This window comes from Neophocaena asiaeorientalis, unplaced genomic scaffold (assembly GCF_003031525.2).
Source record: "Neophocaena asiaeorientalis asiaeorientalis breed wild unplaced genomic scaffold, Neophocaena_asiaeorientalis_V1.1 scaffold363, whole genome shotgun sequence".
NCBI classification, from domain to species: Eukaryota; Metazoa; Chordata; class Mammalia; order Artiodactyla; family Phocoenidae; genus Neophocaena; species Neophocaena asiaeorientalis.
Genome location: NW_020172006.1, coordinates 1,209,050 through 1,225,345, shown reverse-complemented (window position 1 = coordinate 1,225,345; position 16,296 = coordinate 1,209,050). Strand labels below are relative to the sequence as shown.

Below are 16,296 nucleotides of genomic sequence, written 5' to 3'. Positions count from 1 at the left end.
AATGGAGATTATGCTCCCTTGCAGAGGGGTTGGGAGGAAGCTGGGAAAATGTATAGGCGCACATTGTGAACAGTAGCTGCTTGTTTTGTGGCTTTCCGTGTCGTACTTTTGGTGAAAATGATGATTTTTATATCTGGAGGTCAAGATGAACAGGATATGATTTAAGTATCTGGTGTTTTTAGAGAACTTTACAGTCTACACAACACTTACGCAGTCTCCTTTGCGTATAAAGAAACAAAATAAGCTAGGCAAGGCTGCTAGCGCTATTCCTATTGCACAAATAAGGAAGCTAAAGTTTAAAGGCACTGACATTGCCAGAAAGCAGTGTTGCCGGATCTAGAATCCAAGGCTTTTAACTCCACCCTAGGGCTGTATGCTCTAACCTCTTCTCACTTATCCGAACCCCTTTTCACAGACCTGTTTATTGTTGGCTGCTTGTAAATCACAAAATAGCCAGCAAAGAGGAGAAGCAAGAAGTTGATCACTGAGAACTAAACATTTGGAAAGTAAAGTGCTGTCTATACATTAACGTTAATCTCGGACGGCTAAATCAGCAAGATAACATGATCCGTCTCAGAGTAGCCAACAAACTACTGTGAACTAAAGCTCAGGGAGTTTAGGTCACCAGAGCCCCGTTTGCAACTCTTGAAGATTTTGAAATTAAGGCCAGAGCCTCCTCCATATCCTATTATTGTAGCTTTTTTCCTTCTTGAACTCCCTGGCAGGAATTTCACAGTAGTTGCATGACTAACTCTATAGAAAGATGACCTCCCAGAGTTCCAACCGACTGTTCTTTATCTGTTCCCCACCATTTCTCTACTAAAATTTTGGGTGAGACTGCCCCCTACTTTAAATATTTTGCGAATATTTACACTTCTAGTAATCTGTGAATTTCCCCAGTAACTCAACAGCAGAATTATTTTAAGTCCTGGTTCCCTTCCAGGATGAAACTATACCCACAGGTATGCGTTTGGGGAGATCTTCAGCCCCCAGTGGAGGAATGTTATCAGCGTCTTCAAACAGCTCCTTCCTCTCCAGAGAGAATGATTGGTGCCTTAAAGGTCAGGACCCCTTATTCCAGCTGGACTTCTCACAGCAGGGAGGGCCGTAGTGGAGACAGGCAGTCCACTCAGGTACCTTCTGGTGACCTTGGTCCCTTCCCCCACTACCCTGACGCAGTGAGTGGGAGTGCCAGGAAGAAGCTGGGAGTGGAGGACAGTGAGGACGAGAGAGGCCTTTCTAGGAGACCTGACCCTTTCTCTCTTCTCATTCCTAGGAGGAACTTTTCCTCCCTTGTTCCCTCCCCTACCTTTTGTTTTCTGGGGTTTTTTTTTTTTAACTGGGGTCAGATCTCTCACTCCTCTGGGAGACCCTTGTTGGAAGCTTAGAGAAAATGTGGGAGGTGATAGGCAGCTTCTCCCCAGGCTTACACAGGTCCCTGGAGGAAAGAAGAACAGAGTGGAGACTGATCCGGGCCCCAGCCCAGAGGCAAAGGCTGCTCTCTGAATCACCCACCCTTTTTTTCCAGAGACAGTGGGGAAAATAAACATCCAGACCAGTTTCCAGCCAGATCTGAAATCCTCATGCCTTAAAAAAAAAAATTGGTATTCTAAATAACCCTGAAATATCAGACCTTCCTCCTCAGTCTTTTGTTTATTTGTTGTTTTTTTGTCTACAGCTGGGTCTCGTCACCCTGAGAGTAGGCTTTGAGTTGGGACATGAACTCTGTAAAATCCCCACAGACACTTTTGCCTTGTCCTGGAACAGGCTTCAGCCCTGACCTGCAGCAAAGTCCAGACCCTCTGGAGGAGGAAAGGGTGACAGGGAGAAACCTGACCCTCTTCTTTTCGTTCTAAGCCTTGATCCTCCTTCCTACTTTCCCTTGTATACCAGACACTCCCCCACACCGTCCCAGCCAGCCAGCGTAAAGTCTAATGTACCTGCCAAACCCACAGACTGTTAGAAATGAGAGTGTCTCATCCCAACTCCTCAACACCAGAAGCTTTGGATGGTTCCCCAGACGTCCCATGAGATGCTTCCCCTTTTTTTTGTTCTTTGAGTATGTCTAATTATCTCTAGTGAAGGAGGGTAATAAATTATTGTTGAATTGGTCCCAGACCAGATTCCAAAGCCCAATGTAGCTCTAGTTTTTGGCTAAAGGTAGAATCAGGACTTTGAATTTGGTGGTAAGGTCACTTTGGATCTCTGAAGCTCTTGATTATGATTAAACATCCAGTTATGTACAGTTCTGCATAGGATTCTGAACTCTGCAAAGGCCTTTGGACTCTACCTTCAAGTTGAGGCCCACCCTGCACTCCAGCATGGAGTCAGGGCTCTGGGATTCTTCACCCTTTTTGCTCAGTTCTGACCCGCATCTTGTGTGCGAGAAAAGGTCAGCCCTGGAACTTTGCCTACTTTTTCCTATTCTTGAGTCATTTCCCTGTTAACCTGACTGTCGTATCAAATTCCACCTGGGACTAGACCCCATCCTGCTTTGATTTAGTCCCTCTCAGAGACCCCAGTCTTACCAAAATCCTTAAGCCAGTGGCTGGAGCCCCACCGTCCAGTGGCTGACTTCCGGGTGGCCAGTGGTCTGTCTGCCTGAATTTCTGAAGAAACTCCACTTGTGCTTTCCCTAAACAGCTTCCTCCTCCTTTCGGACTCAGCTGCCCCCATTTCTGGGTGATACCCAGTTTCCGTTTCTGTGTTCACTCATTCAGCACACTGAGTACCTGTTTTTGCCAGGTCCTGTTCTAGGGTCACATGCCAGAGAAGAGCGTAAGCCGCGCACCCGCTCTCAGTGACCTCAGGAGCTTTGTCAGGTCCTCCAGTTGGAGCCCTTCTCAGTGACTGCCTGCCTCCTCTGTGTATAGTTCCAGGTCCTGGGGCCCTCAGTTTTCACCAAGTTTTGCTGCTTTTAACTGAACTGTGCCTGGCTATATGCCAAGATACAGCTAACAGATTAAAACAAAATTGAGGTTAACCTCAAGTGTGAAAAGAAAAGAAAATTTTTTTTCAATTTCTGAATTTAATTTCAATATCAAGCCCCTATCTGGCTAGTGATAGAAACTAAAGTTCTAATCAACTTAGGTTAACACTGATCAATACAGGATTTTCTCAGTTACTTCAGGTTTCTCTTCTTTCTTCTCTCTCTTCTCTTTTCTCTTTTTCCTCACATAAATGGAAATAAATACACCAGATATTTATTTTTTCCACCTCTTTATTGAAGGATAATTGACAAAACTGTATATATTTAAAGTGTACCTCATGGTGATTTGATATATACAAACACTGTAAAATGATGGCCACCATCAGGTTAATTAACACATCCACCACCTCAGAGTTCAGGTTTCTCTTGTCTTCTCCAAGTTCCCAGAAGCTTAGGGAACTGGAAGTAGTTCACTGAGGCTAGAGCTCAAAGTTTGGGACTGAGGGGAGATATGTCAGAGACCTGAGAATGAGAACATGACCCTTTTATCTTTCTGTCACCACATTAGTAGAGACACATAGTGGCTGCCCAATGATGATTCAAATGAATGATTTAGTTATAGTGTTTGTTTATAACTTTGTAAATAGTTACAGTTACATAAAATTACAGTTTAAAAAATTACAACTTATTTCTAAACGTTGTTTTGAGAAATTCACTGTTGAGGAGGGGGAAACAAAGAAGCTTCAAAAACATTCTAACCTTATTAACAGGACATAGAGTCTAAAATTCCATATATTGAAATAGTGGTATACAATGAACAAGAACAATTTTTAAAAAGCAAAGAAAAATTGAAAATGGATGATGTTCTAACTAGTCTGAAGAGGTAGGATATGAACTTCATTTTACATATCTATCATTTATTTAGTGTTTGCTTTTATTCCCCACCACCTCACTTCTTGTGTGGATGAGGTCAGTGAACAAATTCTTCATGGCTGGTGAATCATAGCAGCCAAAACACCCAGCCAAGACAGAGAAGGCAGTAGATTTCATAAACTGAGAAAATTCTAGAATACGAGATCTTGAAGGTCCCTTAGAGAGTGTTTTGTTCCAAACTCCTTAGATGACAGTGTCTGGAGGTCAAGAGAGGGGAGCTAAGTTGCTCAAGAACATAACTGGCAAGGCTAGAATTGAAACCCAGGTTTCATCTTATACTTTTATGATGCATGTGTGTGTGCCTGTGTGTGTATATATATACACACTCAGGCACACACACACATACACACACACACCGGTTCAGGAGGTCAATTTAGTACAAAGAGCAAAGAGCATAGGTCTTGGAATCATAAATACATGAATCCACAACACTGATGAGTTCAGTCTTAACATGGTCTTAGGCAAGTCAGTTTTCTGAGCCTCAGTTTCTGCCTCAGTAAAATAGAAACGAGACTTTCTTCACAATATTATGATGAAGATTATACAAGAATCCACTTAAAGCATGGCATTTGGTACATGATAAGCACACATTAAATATCTGTCCAGTGTATGGCTGATAAATTGTTGCAGCCTTCTCTGTGATCTTCGTGGCAGCCCTTTGAGTGTGTATACCGTGCTATTCTTATCTCCCCAAAACTGAAACATCCGAAGTAACACGATCTCTATTTTCCCTGAACTTGGAAACATTCTTACTGTGTGTGATTAATATGTTTATCAAATAAGCCTTGCTGACTTTCCTGATTTGAGATGCATTATACTTAAGTTATTGAGGTGCTCAAAAAACAAAGGTGTTTCTTTAAATATGCTACTACTAACAGTAAGAGATAATGTTTACGTAGAGCTTACCATGTAGAGGCAGTGTTCAAAACATTTCACAGATCTTAACTCATATAATCTTATGAGGTAGATACCTATCATTATTCCCATTTAACAGATGAAAAAGCTGAGGCACAGAGAGGTTCAGTAACTTTCCCTAGTTCTTACAACTACTAAGTAAAGGACCTGGGATTCAAACCCAGACTGTATGGCTGCAGAAGCCATGTTCTTAACTATTAACCCATACCCTGAAATTCTAGATATAGTTCCTTGCCTCACACTGTCACGATACCTGTTTAGGGTCTTCAGCATGTGCATGAAGACCTGAGAAAGACTCACTGCTGTCTCTGCTCTCTTGTGATGACCTTCTCTGGCTTTGCCAAGAAGGTTTCCCAAGCCTGTCAACACAAGTCAATCATATTATTCTCTTGTACCTTTTGATTCTGTATGCTGACTAGAAACTAGCATGTTGTTTGTGCCCAAGGTGTGCTGAGATGAAAGTGAATATGATTTCTTATAATAATATTCATGGGCTCTCCACACTGGCTTTTCCCGTGATTCTTCTTCTTGATTATTCGAAAACATAGGTTTGGGATCCACTGGTCTTGGTTTCAGCCCGCTTCTGTCTCCTTAGTGAGCAGCTTAAGTTAGGTACTAAGATTTTTGAGAGAGGACATGATTGTACAAACCAGAAGGAGAACTTGTAGTCTGGGGGCTGGCAAACTTTCTCTCTAAAGGGCCAGATAGTCAATATTTTAGGCTTTACCACCTGAACGTTCTTTGTCACAAGTACTCAACTTTACATAGAAGCAACCATAAAGAATATGCACATGAATAGGGATAGAACTTTATTTATAAAATCAGGCAGTCGACGAGATATGACTTATGGTCCTTAGTTTGCCAACTCCTGTTCTAGTATAATAATATGCCTTGGCAGGCCCACTCAGATACATGTACATATGGTCTTAGTGTGCTGGCCATCCTAGGGATGTTAAAAAACAACTCTCCCTTTTGGATCCCGGTGAAAAAAACCTAGGGTTGCTGAGGCATCAAGACACAAGGCTGGAAGATGAATAGGGAAGCTACAGGTATGAAGCCAGGAGATTGTTGTGACCCCAGGACTGGAGACAGTGGCTGAGAAAGAGCTGCCGACTGGAAGCTGAGTCCTGCCAGGCTCTCTGCCTGCAGTCCTCTACTCGCCAGTCAAAGGCCAGTTGAATCCATCTGCATGCTCTGGTACCAGTCCTGCCTCTAATCAAACCCTGAAGGTCTGCAGATGCAGTTCACACACCGGGTGACCCCAGGGATGGAGTGCTAAAGGGAGAAGTTCCCTTTGTGGAGCACTGATATACAGACACTGTGGCATTCCTTGACTCTCCAGGACAACGCTGCAGGTAGCTATTCGTAAAAATTTTACAAACTAGGGCACAGATTCGGATACCATTCCTAGGTTCCACAGCAAAACACTCAGATTCAGATTTCAAAATCCACGTTCCTTTCCCCTAACCACACTGTCTCTCCTACAGCCACAGTTCTGGGTCAGGTAATGCTGTGGATCTCATAATTCCCTAGGCAAACTGGAGCTCTTAGAATCCCAGCCTCACCATCCAGACTAGAGCAGTTTCAGGGATTGTTCTTGCGATTATTGCCACTGGTAATGATTCTTGATAAACTCCCATCATTGGAATATCTGACACTTGTGTTTCACGCTGGTAGCCAGTTGTCTCTTAGTGAAAGTCACTGTGAAAGGAAGGGGAAGCTTACCTCTTATGAAGTTGGTTAGCTTAAAAATACAGTGATATAGTTTCGATATTTTTGTGGAAAGGTCACAAGGGTCAGATACATCATTGACATGTGAGCATATGGTGCCCACTAGATGGATTGATTCCCATGGGAATACTAATGAGTCCCCAGAGTTCCTTGGGGGAAGGGAGAAGTGCTGCCCCAAGTATACATTTGCTCTTCCCAACTGCAGTATAAGCTCATAGAGCAAGGACAAGATCCACTCTTTTTGTCAGCCTGAAGCTCTTAGCAGAGTGCCCACGGTCAGTACTCATGCCCCTAAGTTAACAAGAGTGCTTCATTCCAATTATGGATTGACTCTTTGAGGGGGACACGCAGTCAACCGAAGCCCCTCTCAAAGGAGCAGGAGTAAGGTCTGTCACAACTGGGGTGTGCTGTCCGTGTGGCAGGTGAGATGAGAACAAAGCTGACCTGTCCGACGTGCACTGGACAATGCATGCGTGGCTAAATATAGACCAGCTGTCCAAAACCAGAAACACACACAACTCAGACAGCCTTGCTAAGTGGTAACAGTTCCTCCCACCCTGAACAGCAGCTTACATTCAGATCCTGGAGCTCTTCACTCCTTCTTCTGCCACAAAGAGGAAAGATTCTGACAAAACGTATTGCCCTGGTATGTTTATTGAGCACCTTGTTCTCATCTGGACGTTTAGTAGACGCACAGCATTGTGCTGAACTCCACCAGAGAAACAGATGGTCTGGGTCCTAACTTCTAACAGCTCACGGTCTGTTTAGTATGAGAGGTTTGTGAATGCCCAGCATAAAATAAAAACCAAAATGAAGTACGGTAAAAGGTTTAGAGGAAGGCATAATCAGTTCTCACCAGAGACCTTATAGAAAGCATGGCGTTTGCTGTGGACCTTAGTTTCCCATCTCTGAAATGAGATGCCACGGGGCAAAGGAAGGTTTTGTAAGGGCGTGTGACCAGAGACTGTGTGACATGCCTGCGAGCTGCAGCCACTCACTCTCTTTGCCCTGTGCCCCTTCACAGGATTGATTTCTGCTAAAGTAGACCAAGAGATCATATCCGTCGAGGTCAGGGTGCTGTGACTTGGCCCTTGGATCTCTGAGATGGTGTTTTTTCCCAGATCCTTCCTCAGAAGGGGTGTGGGGAGGCCTGGTCCCTGAAAGGTCTCACAGGGTCTCATGTTACTGCCTGTCTGCCTCCCCTTTTTTCTTCCTCTGTTTTATAGTTTTTATAAACACTAGAAGACTTATATTTTTGAACTTGGGGAATTATTTATACTAGTCTTTAGTAGTTGGATCCAGCAAATGTCTACTTACCATGCAAATATGAATAACATTATAAACTCACGACAAAATAGCAATCCCGCTGGCCAGTGTCCTGGTGGTCAGATCTCCTGGCTTGATTACCACCCCCCCTTTATAGAGAATATATCTTCATTCACATTGATACATCTTTCTACTGGTAGGGCAGAAGGACCCCTGGACTAAGAGATCTGAGTTTTCATTTCAGGGTTTACATCTGATCCACTGTGTGGCCTTGGACAAGTAGCCTCACCTTTCTGGACCACGGTTTCTCCAACTGTAAATGAGAGATTTGGGGGTGAGTAGGGAGGGCGGTGGTGATACTGATCGGACCCTAGGTTCCCCTCCAGTTACCATATTATGTGAGGTATTGTATAGAGTGAAGGCATTTCATGTTTGATCCTGAATGTATGAATAAATGCTCTAGTAATGATGTGTGCCAGAGGATTTTGAGGATGATTCCTTTTTAAATAATTTTAGGCTTGTGATTGTGAGTTAAAATGACCTGGATCTATTGATCCAATTTTGCACTCAGCCAATCTGTCAGCAGGTTTTTGTTTTTAGAATTCTCCACCCATCTGATTCTTGCTTTTCAGTTAGCTTTCTCCAGGGGACCACTCATCCCATAAAATCCGACACCATTAGTTTCAACATTCTTTGATTAATCATCTTCTCCCCAGTTAGAACCCTCAGAATTTTACCACCTTTCTACTTCTAGGAATAAATGATATAACAATTGTCAACTAACTACCACTTACTTAGTATTTAATAGTTACTATTTACCCATATTTCACCTCATTGAATCCTCAAAAGAACCCTATAAGGTGGGTGTTCTCTTTGGCATTTGACAGCATGGGAGAGGAGATGTAGAGATTAAAAGTTTCGCCCAAGGCCCTGTGGCAAAGTAGTTTTAGAACCTGGACTCCCACGTTTCTGAACCACGTCAGGCTCTCTCTGTTGCTCACTGTTCCTTTGGAGTCGGCTGTGGACAAATGATAAGGAGGGCCAGGAAGAGCATGGATGGTTTCCAATTTAGAATTTTGATGATACCAAGAAGGATTTTGGGAAGAATTTGTTCTTTCATTTGGCTTTCAGAACTTGCTTTGCCCTTGATTTTTCAGTTGACCCCAACCCTTCTACCTCTGCCCCAGAATTAAGAACCAGAGATTGTGAAAAACAAAGCCAGTGGATCTGAATCTAAATGTGTAAATATAACTCATTAGGTCTTACATGGAGCAGCTCTCGTAAATTTCCCAAAGATGACTTTGACGTGTATCCCTGGTCTAATCCAAGTTCTCCCTTTTATAAATAAAGAAAACAGGGCCCAGAAAGGTGAAATGACGTACCGAAGGTCACGCAACCAGTTGGCTGCAGACCTGGACCTAGACCCTCATTCTGTTATTTGACTCTGCCTCCCATAAAGCTAATACCATTCACCTCATAGGGATTGTGCAGGAACTCTTTTCTCTACATGGGTGAAAATAATTGGCTTTGAAGACAATGAGCTCTCTTTCAGATCTAGACTCTGCCACTTCCTAAATGTGTGACCCCAGAGCTCACTATTAACTTCTCTGAGCTTCAGTTTCTCCATCCCCCGCAAAACAAAAGAAAAAAACCAATGGAGGTAATAATAATATCTACCTCACGGGGTAGACCAGAGACACGTAGTAGGTGCTCAGTAAATGGCAGCTGTGATTATTGTAGACAGTATTGTCCCTTTCGTTCTTATTAGTCCACGTATAACATCTATACAAGGTATAGTTGTGACCTGGAAAGAAATTCCATACCTCTTGGCCAATTTCAGGGTCTCAGCCAGTTCCATGTGTACTCTAGGAATAGGAGCAGTAAGAATGGTGGGGTGCTGTGCTAAATGCTTTGTATAAATGACCTCCAGTCCTTGCAGCAGCCCTGCAAAGTATGTATTCTCCCTATTGAACAAGTGAGGATCAAAGAGGTTTATGTAACCTGTCCAAGACCAGAGCCAGGAGTTAGTAGAGCCAGGCTTTGAATCCAGCCTGGGCGCCAGCATGAACTTTGGTCTATCATTTTACGGGTTCTGAGACCCACTGAGGCTTGGGGTGGGGTTTGGGGCGGGGGGAAAGGATAAAGATTAAAAGGGCATTGAGATAAGGGAACCAGTCATTATTTGGCCAGTCACCTTTTCCAGAAGCTCCCGCCAACCACCCCTTTCCTGCTCCTGTTATCACTAGCTAGTGGATGGCTGGGCTGGGCTCCTCTACTGAAATCCTTCAGAGCTTTCCTGTTCTAGAGTTTTGCAAGAAGGTGGGAGGAGTGTTTTTATGCTGGGAAGGCTTCCCAGGGGTGATTGTGGAAAGGAAGGGGAGTGATTTTGTAGGGCCCTAAAAAGAAGCCAGGAAGAAGAGGAAAAAATAAAACCCTGCTGAAAAGAAAACAAATTGACTCAGGCATTTTCTGGCATTATCTTTCGTCTAGACTTGGAGATCGAAGCTCAGGCCAGAAGTCTGGAAATGTCCGTTTTCTTCTCGCTGTGTATAACTGACCTTCCTAATGACCCAAGACACATCATTACAACAGCCTTACAGCCACATACCAAAAACAGCCCAGCCACGTATTGTCTAATGTCTCCTTTATCTTTACCATTCTTTCCTTTCCTCAAAAGGTACCCAGGCAATAACAACAAATTCTTTGAATATTTATATGAGTGCATGTATTTGTTTTCACATCCTTATCTCATTCGCCCTTTACAACAGCCCAATAAGATAGACAAGCAGGCCAGGGATTATCCTCCCATCTTGACAGGTAAGCAACTAAAGCTCAGAGAGAGACCTGTCCATGATCTCACAGCTAGTTAACAGCAGAGCTGGAAATGGATCCCTGGGCTCCTGACTCCTGTCCTGTGCATGAGGTCCACACACTGTGAGGTGGAATTTCAAGCTGCTTGAGTCTTTTCACCCTAAACCATGAGTGCTTGCCTTCTGTTTAGCTGAACTTCCCACTGCCTTGCTATGATGATGGGGTGAAACCCTGAACAGCGGGGTTGGAGGAGTTATAGGGAACTGAAGGTAGGAAGGGGAGAATGTCTCTTACTCAAGGGAGTTTAGTAAGGGCTCGGTATTTACTGAGTGTTCAGTTTTCTCTTCGGAGAAGAAATAAAGAAAAACTAAAGGTCAGATGAATTTAACTGGATGACTGTTAATCTCTTGCATATACTTTACACTTCATATTTTGCAAAGGGCTTATGCGTGTGTGTGTGTGTGTTAATTCACACACCATATATCACTCAATTAAAGTGTACAAGTCAATGTTTTTAGTATGTTCACAGGGCTGTGCAACCACCATCACAGTCTAATTTGGGAACATTTTTATGACCCCGAAAAGAAACCTTATACCCATTAGTAGTCACTTCCCATACCCCATCCTCACCCCAGCCGTAAGCAACCACTAATCTACTTTCTGTCTCTATATATTTACCACTTCTAGACATTTCATATAAATGGAATCTAGCTTCTTTTCACTTAGCACAGTACTTTCAAGGTTTGTACATGTTGTAATAACATGTATTTGTGCTTTATTCTTTTTTTTTTTTTTTTTTTTTTTTTGTGGTACGCGGGCCTCTCACTGTTGCGGCCTCTCCCGTCGCGGACCACAGGCTCTGGACGCGCAGGCTCAGCGGCCATGGCTCACGGGCCCAGCCGCTCCGTGGCATGTGGGATCCTCCCGGACCGGGGCACGAACCCGTGTCCCCTGCATCAGCAGGCAGACTCTCAACCACTGCGCCACCAGGGAAGTCCCGTGCTTTATTCTTTTGACTGCTGAATATTCCATTATACGCTATGCCACATTTTCTTTATCGATCAGCTTATATGCATTTGGATTGTTTCTACTTTTGGCTATCATAAGTAATGCTGCTGTGAAAATCTGTTTACAAGTTTTTGTGTAGATGTATGTTTTCATTTGTCTTGGGTATATACCTAGAAGTGGAATTGCTGGGTCATATGGTGACTCTGTGTTTAACTTTTTGAGGAACTGTCAAACTGTGTGTGTGTTTATAAATTTACTGAGATGTATTTCCCATAGCATGAAATTCACCCTTTTAAAGTATATAGTTCAGTGGGTTTAGTATTTCCCAGGGTTGTGCAACCATCACCAGTCTAATTTTAGAAAATTTTCATCAACCCAAAAAGAAGTACCATACTCATGAGCAGTCACCTTCCATCACTGCTCCCCACCCCAGGCAACCACTAGTTGACACTACTTGCTGTCTTTGGATTTTCCTATTCTAGACATTTCACATAAATAAAGTCATGTAATCTATAGTCTTTTATCACTAGTTTTTTTCTCTTAGCATAATGTTTTGGAGATTCATCCATGTTGTAGCATGTATTAGTATTTCATTCACTTATATGGCTGAATAATATTCCACTGTATGGATATATCACCTTTTGTTTATCCAATCTCTACCTCTTTCATCCCCTTCCTGTATGTCTTTGTCTCTCTTTTCTTATAAGGACACCAGTCATTGAAGTAGGTTCCATACTAATCCGGTATGACCTCATTTTAACGAATTACATCTGCAAAGATGCTGTTTTCAAATAAGGTCACATTCTGAGGTTCCATGAATTTTGGATTGACACTGTTCAACCCAGTAAAGGTACCAAGGAATCATCACATGAATTCAGGTAGTCTTTTAAAGTTGCAAGCTGAGGTAGGCTTTTGGCAAGATTTAGTGCCCAAACAGCTTTGAAAGAACTTTTCTGGGGCTGCAGGCCATTATGGAGCTAACTGGCTTCATAGACATGGCTTTATGTCAGAAGAGTGGAATTCCAAGTGTCTGTGGGCCCAACTCATGCTAACCCTTACTTCATCTTATTGACAGACCTGAAAAACCTCTCTGACTTTGACCACAAGAAACAAGCATATGTGGATTTTTATGCCAGGGAAAATTCTTTTATTCATTCAACAATGAATTCAGTGTAATGAACACCCACTATGTGCTGGGACTGTTCTAGGCACGGAGATACAGAAGTGACTAGAACACATTTTGAGTACCTACAACCTGCAGTGCTTTCTTGGCCCTCTATGCACTTCATCCTCATAAACCCACCCTATGTCAATTTGTAAATAAGGAAACTGAGACTCAGGTGAAATTTCTCTAGCTCTGTGAGTAAACAGACTGGGTCACAGATTTGAATCCATAGCCTGAGCTGGAGGCAGAGGGCCCTAGAGCTGAGGATAGCTCACTCTTCCTTTATACAGACCCACAAGCATTCAGCATAGGGGACATGAAGGATGAGTTGGGTGACAAGGCAGGGTAAGTAGGTTGTGACAGAATGGCTATTCTTGTCAGACTGGGGAACCTGGACTTTATTCTGAAGGTAATGAAGAGTCAGTGGATGTTACTGAGGGAGTATCACTTATTATGCTCTATGTACTTCCTGTGTTTAATCAACACATGATTATGGAGTTGGATCACAGACTGGGCTTCATTCTAGGGGTAAAACTGTTACAAGAGAGACAGTATGTCTGCCCTTACTGAATTGGTAGCCTAATGTATGGAGCGATGAGAAAGAGGTTGGTGTTTTCCTGAAATTCTGTTTGAAACACAAGGAAGTACAGGTGGGAAACAAGATTGAAGAAATAAACAGGAAAGTGGTTTTTAAAAGAGAGAGCTTTGTAAGTCATCTTGAGGATACCAGGGATCCAGTGACAAATTTCAAGCAAGGCAGTGACATGATGACATGCCGTGGTTGCTGAGAAACAGGGGAGAGTCACAGATGATGCCTAGGTTTCCGGCTTGGGGAACTGACTGGATGGTGACATTGATGCACTTCACTGAGCTAGAGACGCAGGAGGAGGAGTTCCGTTTAGATTGTTGAGCTTGACCTGCCTGTGGGACAGCTGAATGGAGACACTCCGTAGATGGGGGGTGGGGGTGGGGATATAAGACAGGGAGCCCAGGAGAGAGAACTGAGCTAGAGATGCAGATTTGTGAGCTGTTACCACATAGCTGAAGCTGTGAGAGTGGACGGGGTACCCCTGGAGAGTCTCCAAAGTGAGAGCGAGGTCGTAGGAGGGTCTGGGGCAGAACCCTGGAGAAAGCCCCCCTTGAAGGGCTGGGCAGTGGAAGAGGAGTCCAAAAGACCACAGAGAGTGTAGAATGCACCAGAGGTTTCCCTTGCACCTTCCCTATGTCTCCTCAGGCAGCGGCTTGGGCTGATCCCCGGCGCTGGGCTTTCTCTGTCCCCCAGCACAAACCCTCTCCTCTGCCACTAGAGAGTTCATCTTGCAGGTCTAATGGAGTAATGAAGCCATTGATTCTGTTAACAAACATCCAGTTCACTACGAGACCTGTAATGGGAATTCATTTTGGAGGTCAACACAGCTGTCAATGGGACAGTTTTTCCCCAGAGGCCTGTGGCTTTTCCTGCTGTACGCTGGCAGAAGTTGTCTTGCCCAGCAGCAGAAAAGACTGCAGAGTCATTAATGCTGTAGAGCATCCATGAGCTGGTGGATCCTGCCCAGGGCCATGAGAAGGGCCCTAAAATAGGTCAGATAACAGGGAACTATGTCCCCTCTGAAGTGCTTTGAATAACCATAGAAAGCCACCATCATCACCACTAAAACGTTACCTCCCACTAGAAATTACATCTTTAAATCTTTCTTTTGAACAAAAAAGTTTCACTGTTGGAATTATTGTATGCTGAATGAATGTTTTTGCTTATTCTACAAAGACAGACTCAGAACTTTGTATGTACCTGGGGTTTATTCGGTAAATGCTGGCACTGTAGAGGTAACATCATCAGTCACTGTTCTTAGAAACCCATGGGCCAGGCAAGGAAGCAGGGTGACAGTGGATGTAATGAAGCATGGGCCACGTGCTGTTAGCACCCAGAAGAATGGCCAAGTCCATGAAGGTTTCAGAGAGAATGTGATACCCGTACAGGGTCTTAAAGTCTGTGTGTGAGTGCCAGAGGAGAAGAAGTGAAATCCAGGCAGAAGGAACATCATAGGCCAAAACAAAGAATCATAAAAGGGGCCGGTAGTGTATATATGTCCATGCCACTCTCTCGCTCTGTCACATAGGGAGGATGGGAGGGAGGGAGACGCAAGAGGGAAGAGATATGGGAACATATGTATATGTATAACTGATTCACTTTGTTATAAAGCAGAAACTAACACACCATTGTAAAGCAATTATACTCCAATAAAGATGTAAAAACAAAAAAAGGGGGGGCTGGTGCATTCACAGACTGATGAAGCTTTCATATGCCTGGGGTATGGGAGGAGGGAAACAGGAAATAGGTCAGACTGTGAAAGGCCTTGTATGTTGTGCTAAGGCATTTGGACTAAGCTTAGAGAGCCAGCCAAATGGATAATGCCCTTGGCTGGGGGTATTACTCTAAACTATTATCTGTCTTTAATACCTCACTTCCTTTCTAACACAACAGACGAGAGTTTAAGATAAGAGTTAAGAGAAAAAAGACCAATAGATGGAGAGTGGTGAGTACAAGATGTGGGGAACATCGTCCTCAGAGGACTTGGAAGGGTAGGCGGGAGGAGCTGGGACCAGTCTTAAGGGACCATTCCAATTACATGTGCTTTTGTCATTAGTACAGTAACACACAGTCCAGGGACTTAGTAAATAAGTCTTCAGGAAGCAAAGTTTCATTTAGTAAAGCCAGCTTAGCTTTGAGGGAGATGATGAGAGCAGGAGCCACCAAAGAGAGGGAAGGCCGTGGCACTCACCGCCCCAGAGGCTGGCCTTGCTCGAGAGCCAGAGTCGCACTTCTGGACCTCGAGTAGGCACACCTCCTGGAAGTGGGGCAGGTACTGCCCAGGCTGTGATAGGGAGTCGCCTCCAGGAGCGGTACAGAGGTCCAGAGCCTGGAAGCCACAGCCCTGCGCTCTGGGAGGGCAGAGCCGGGGCAGGTGCACGAGGAAGAGAATGCTGCGGCTGGACCATTGCCTCTGCTCTTAGTATTTTCTCCTCGTCTGACAACCCAGTTTGGGGTAAGGACACCTTCCCTTCCTTTACCATTCAAAGAGCTCTTTCTCCTTTTCACAGACTCCCTGAGGAACATTTCCTCAGCCAGTCACGGCCCCCGCTCTTCTCCAGCTGAGCTCAGCAGCTCCAATCAGCACCTTCTCCGGGAACGAAAATCCTCAGCCCCTTCGCACTCCAGCCAGCCAACCTTGTTCACCTTTGAACCCTCGGTGTCGAACCACGTGCAGCCCGCCTTGTCCACCAGTGCACCTCAGGAGTATCTCTACTTGCACCAGTGCATAAGCCGGAGAGCAGAAAATGCAAGGTAGGCAAGCAGTAGTAGTTGGTTGAGCAACCAGTCGCAGGGCCTAGTACTTTTCAGACTCTGCTTTGTAATTTTAAATACGTAAGAGTAAACTATTTTATCTTTCCAGGTGGGCAAATATATAATTATAAAACAAAACATCATTGTTTTCACTTAGGCAACCTTCACATTTTATTGGTATCATCTACATTGCTG

The 16,296-nt window shown here is 44.0% G+C and overlaps 1 protein-coding gene across 8 annotated transcripts in view; it reads left to right on the top strand.

Annotated features, from left to right (window-relative positions):
• The window catches only part of GAB2 (GRB2 associated binding protein 2), a 64,262-nt gene that overhangs the window by 24,659 nt on the left and 23,307 nt on the right, over positions 1 to 16,296 (top strand). For 6 of the 8 annotated variants that reach the window (XR_003003712.1, XM_024749521.1, XM_024749511.1 and 3 more), the window contains 2 exons: positions 8,019 to 8,108; positions 15,858 to 16,101. Coding sequence is in view for 7 of the 8 variants with exons in the window: in XM_024749521.1 (XP_024605289.1) it covers positions 8,019 to 8,108; positions 15,858 to 16,101 (334 nt within the window). In the remaining variant the exon portion in view is untranslated. The remainder of the gene's footprint in view (positions 1 to 8,018; positions 8,109 to 15,857; positions 16,102 to 16,296) is intronic. The other 2 variants (XM_024749556.1, XM_024749571.1) reach the window with 1 other exon arrangement.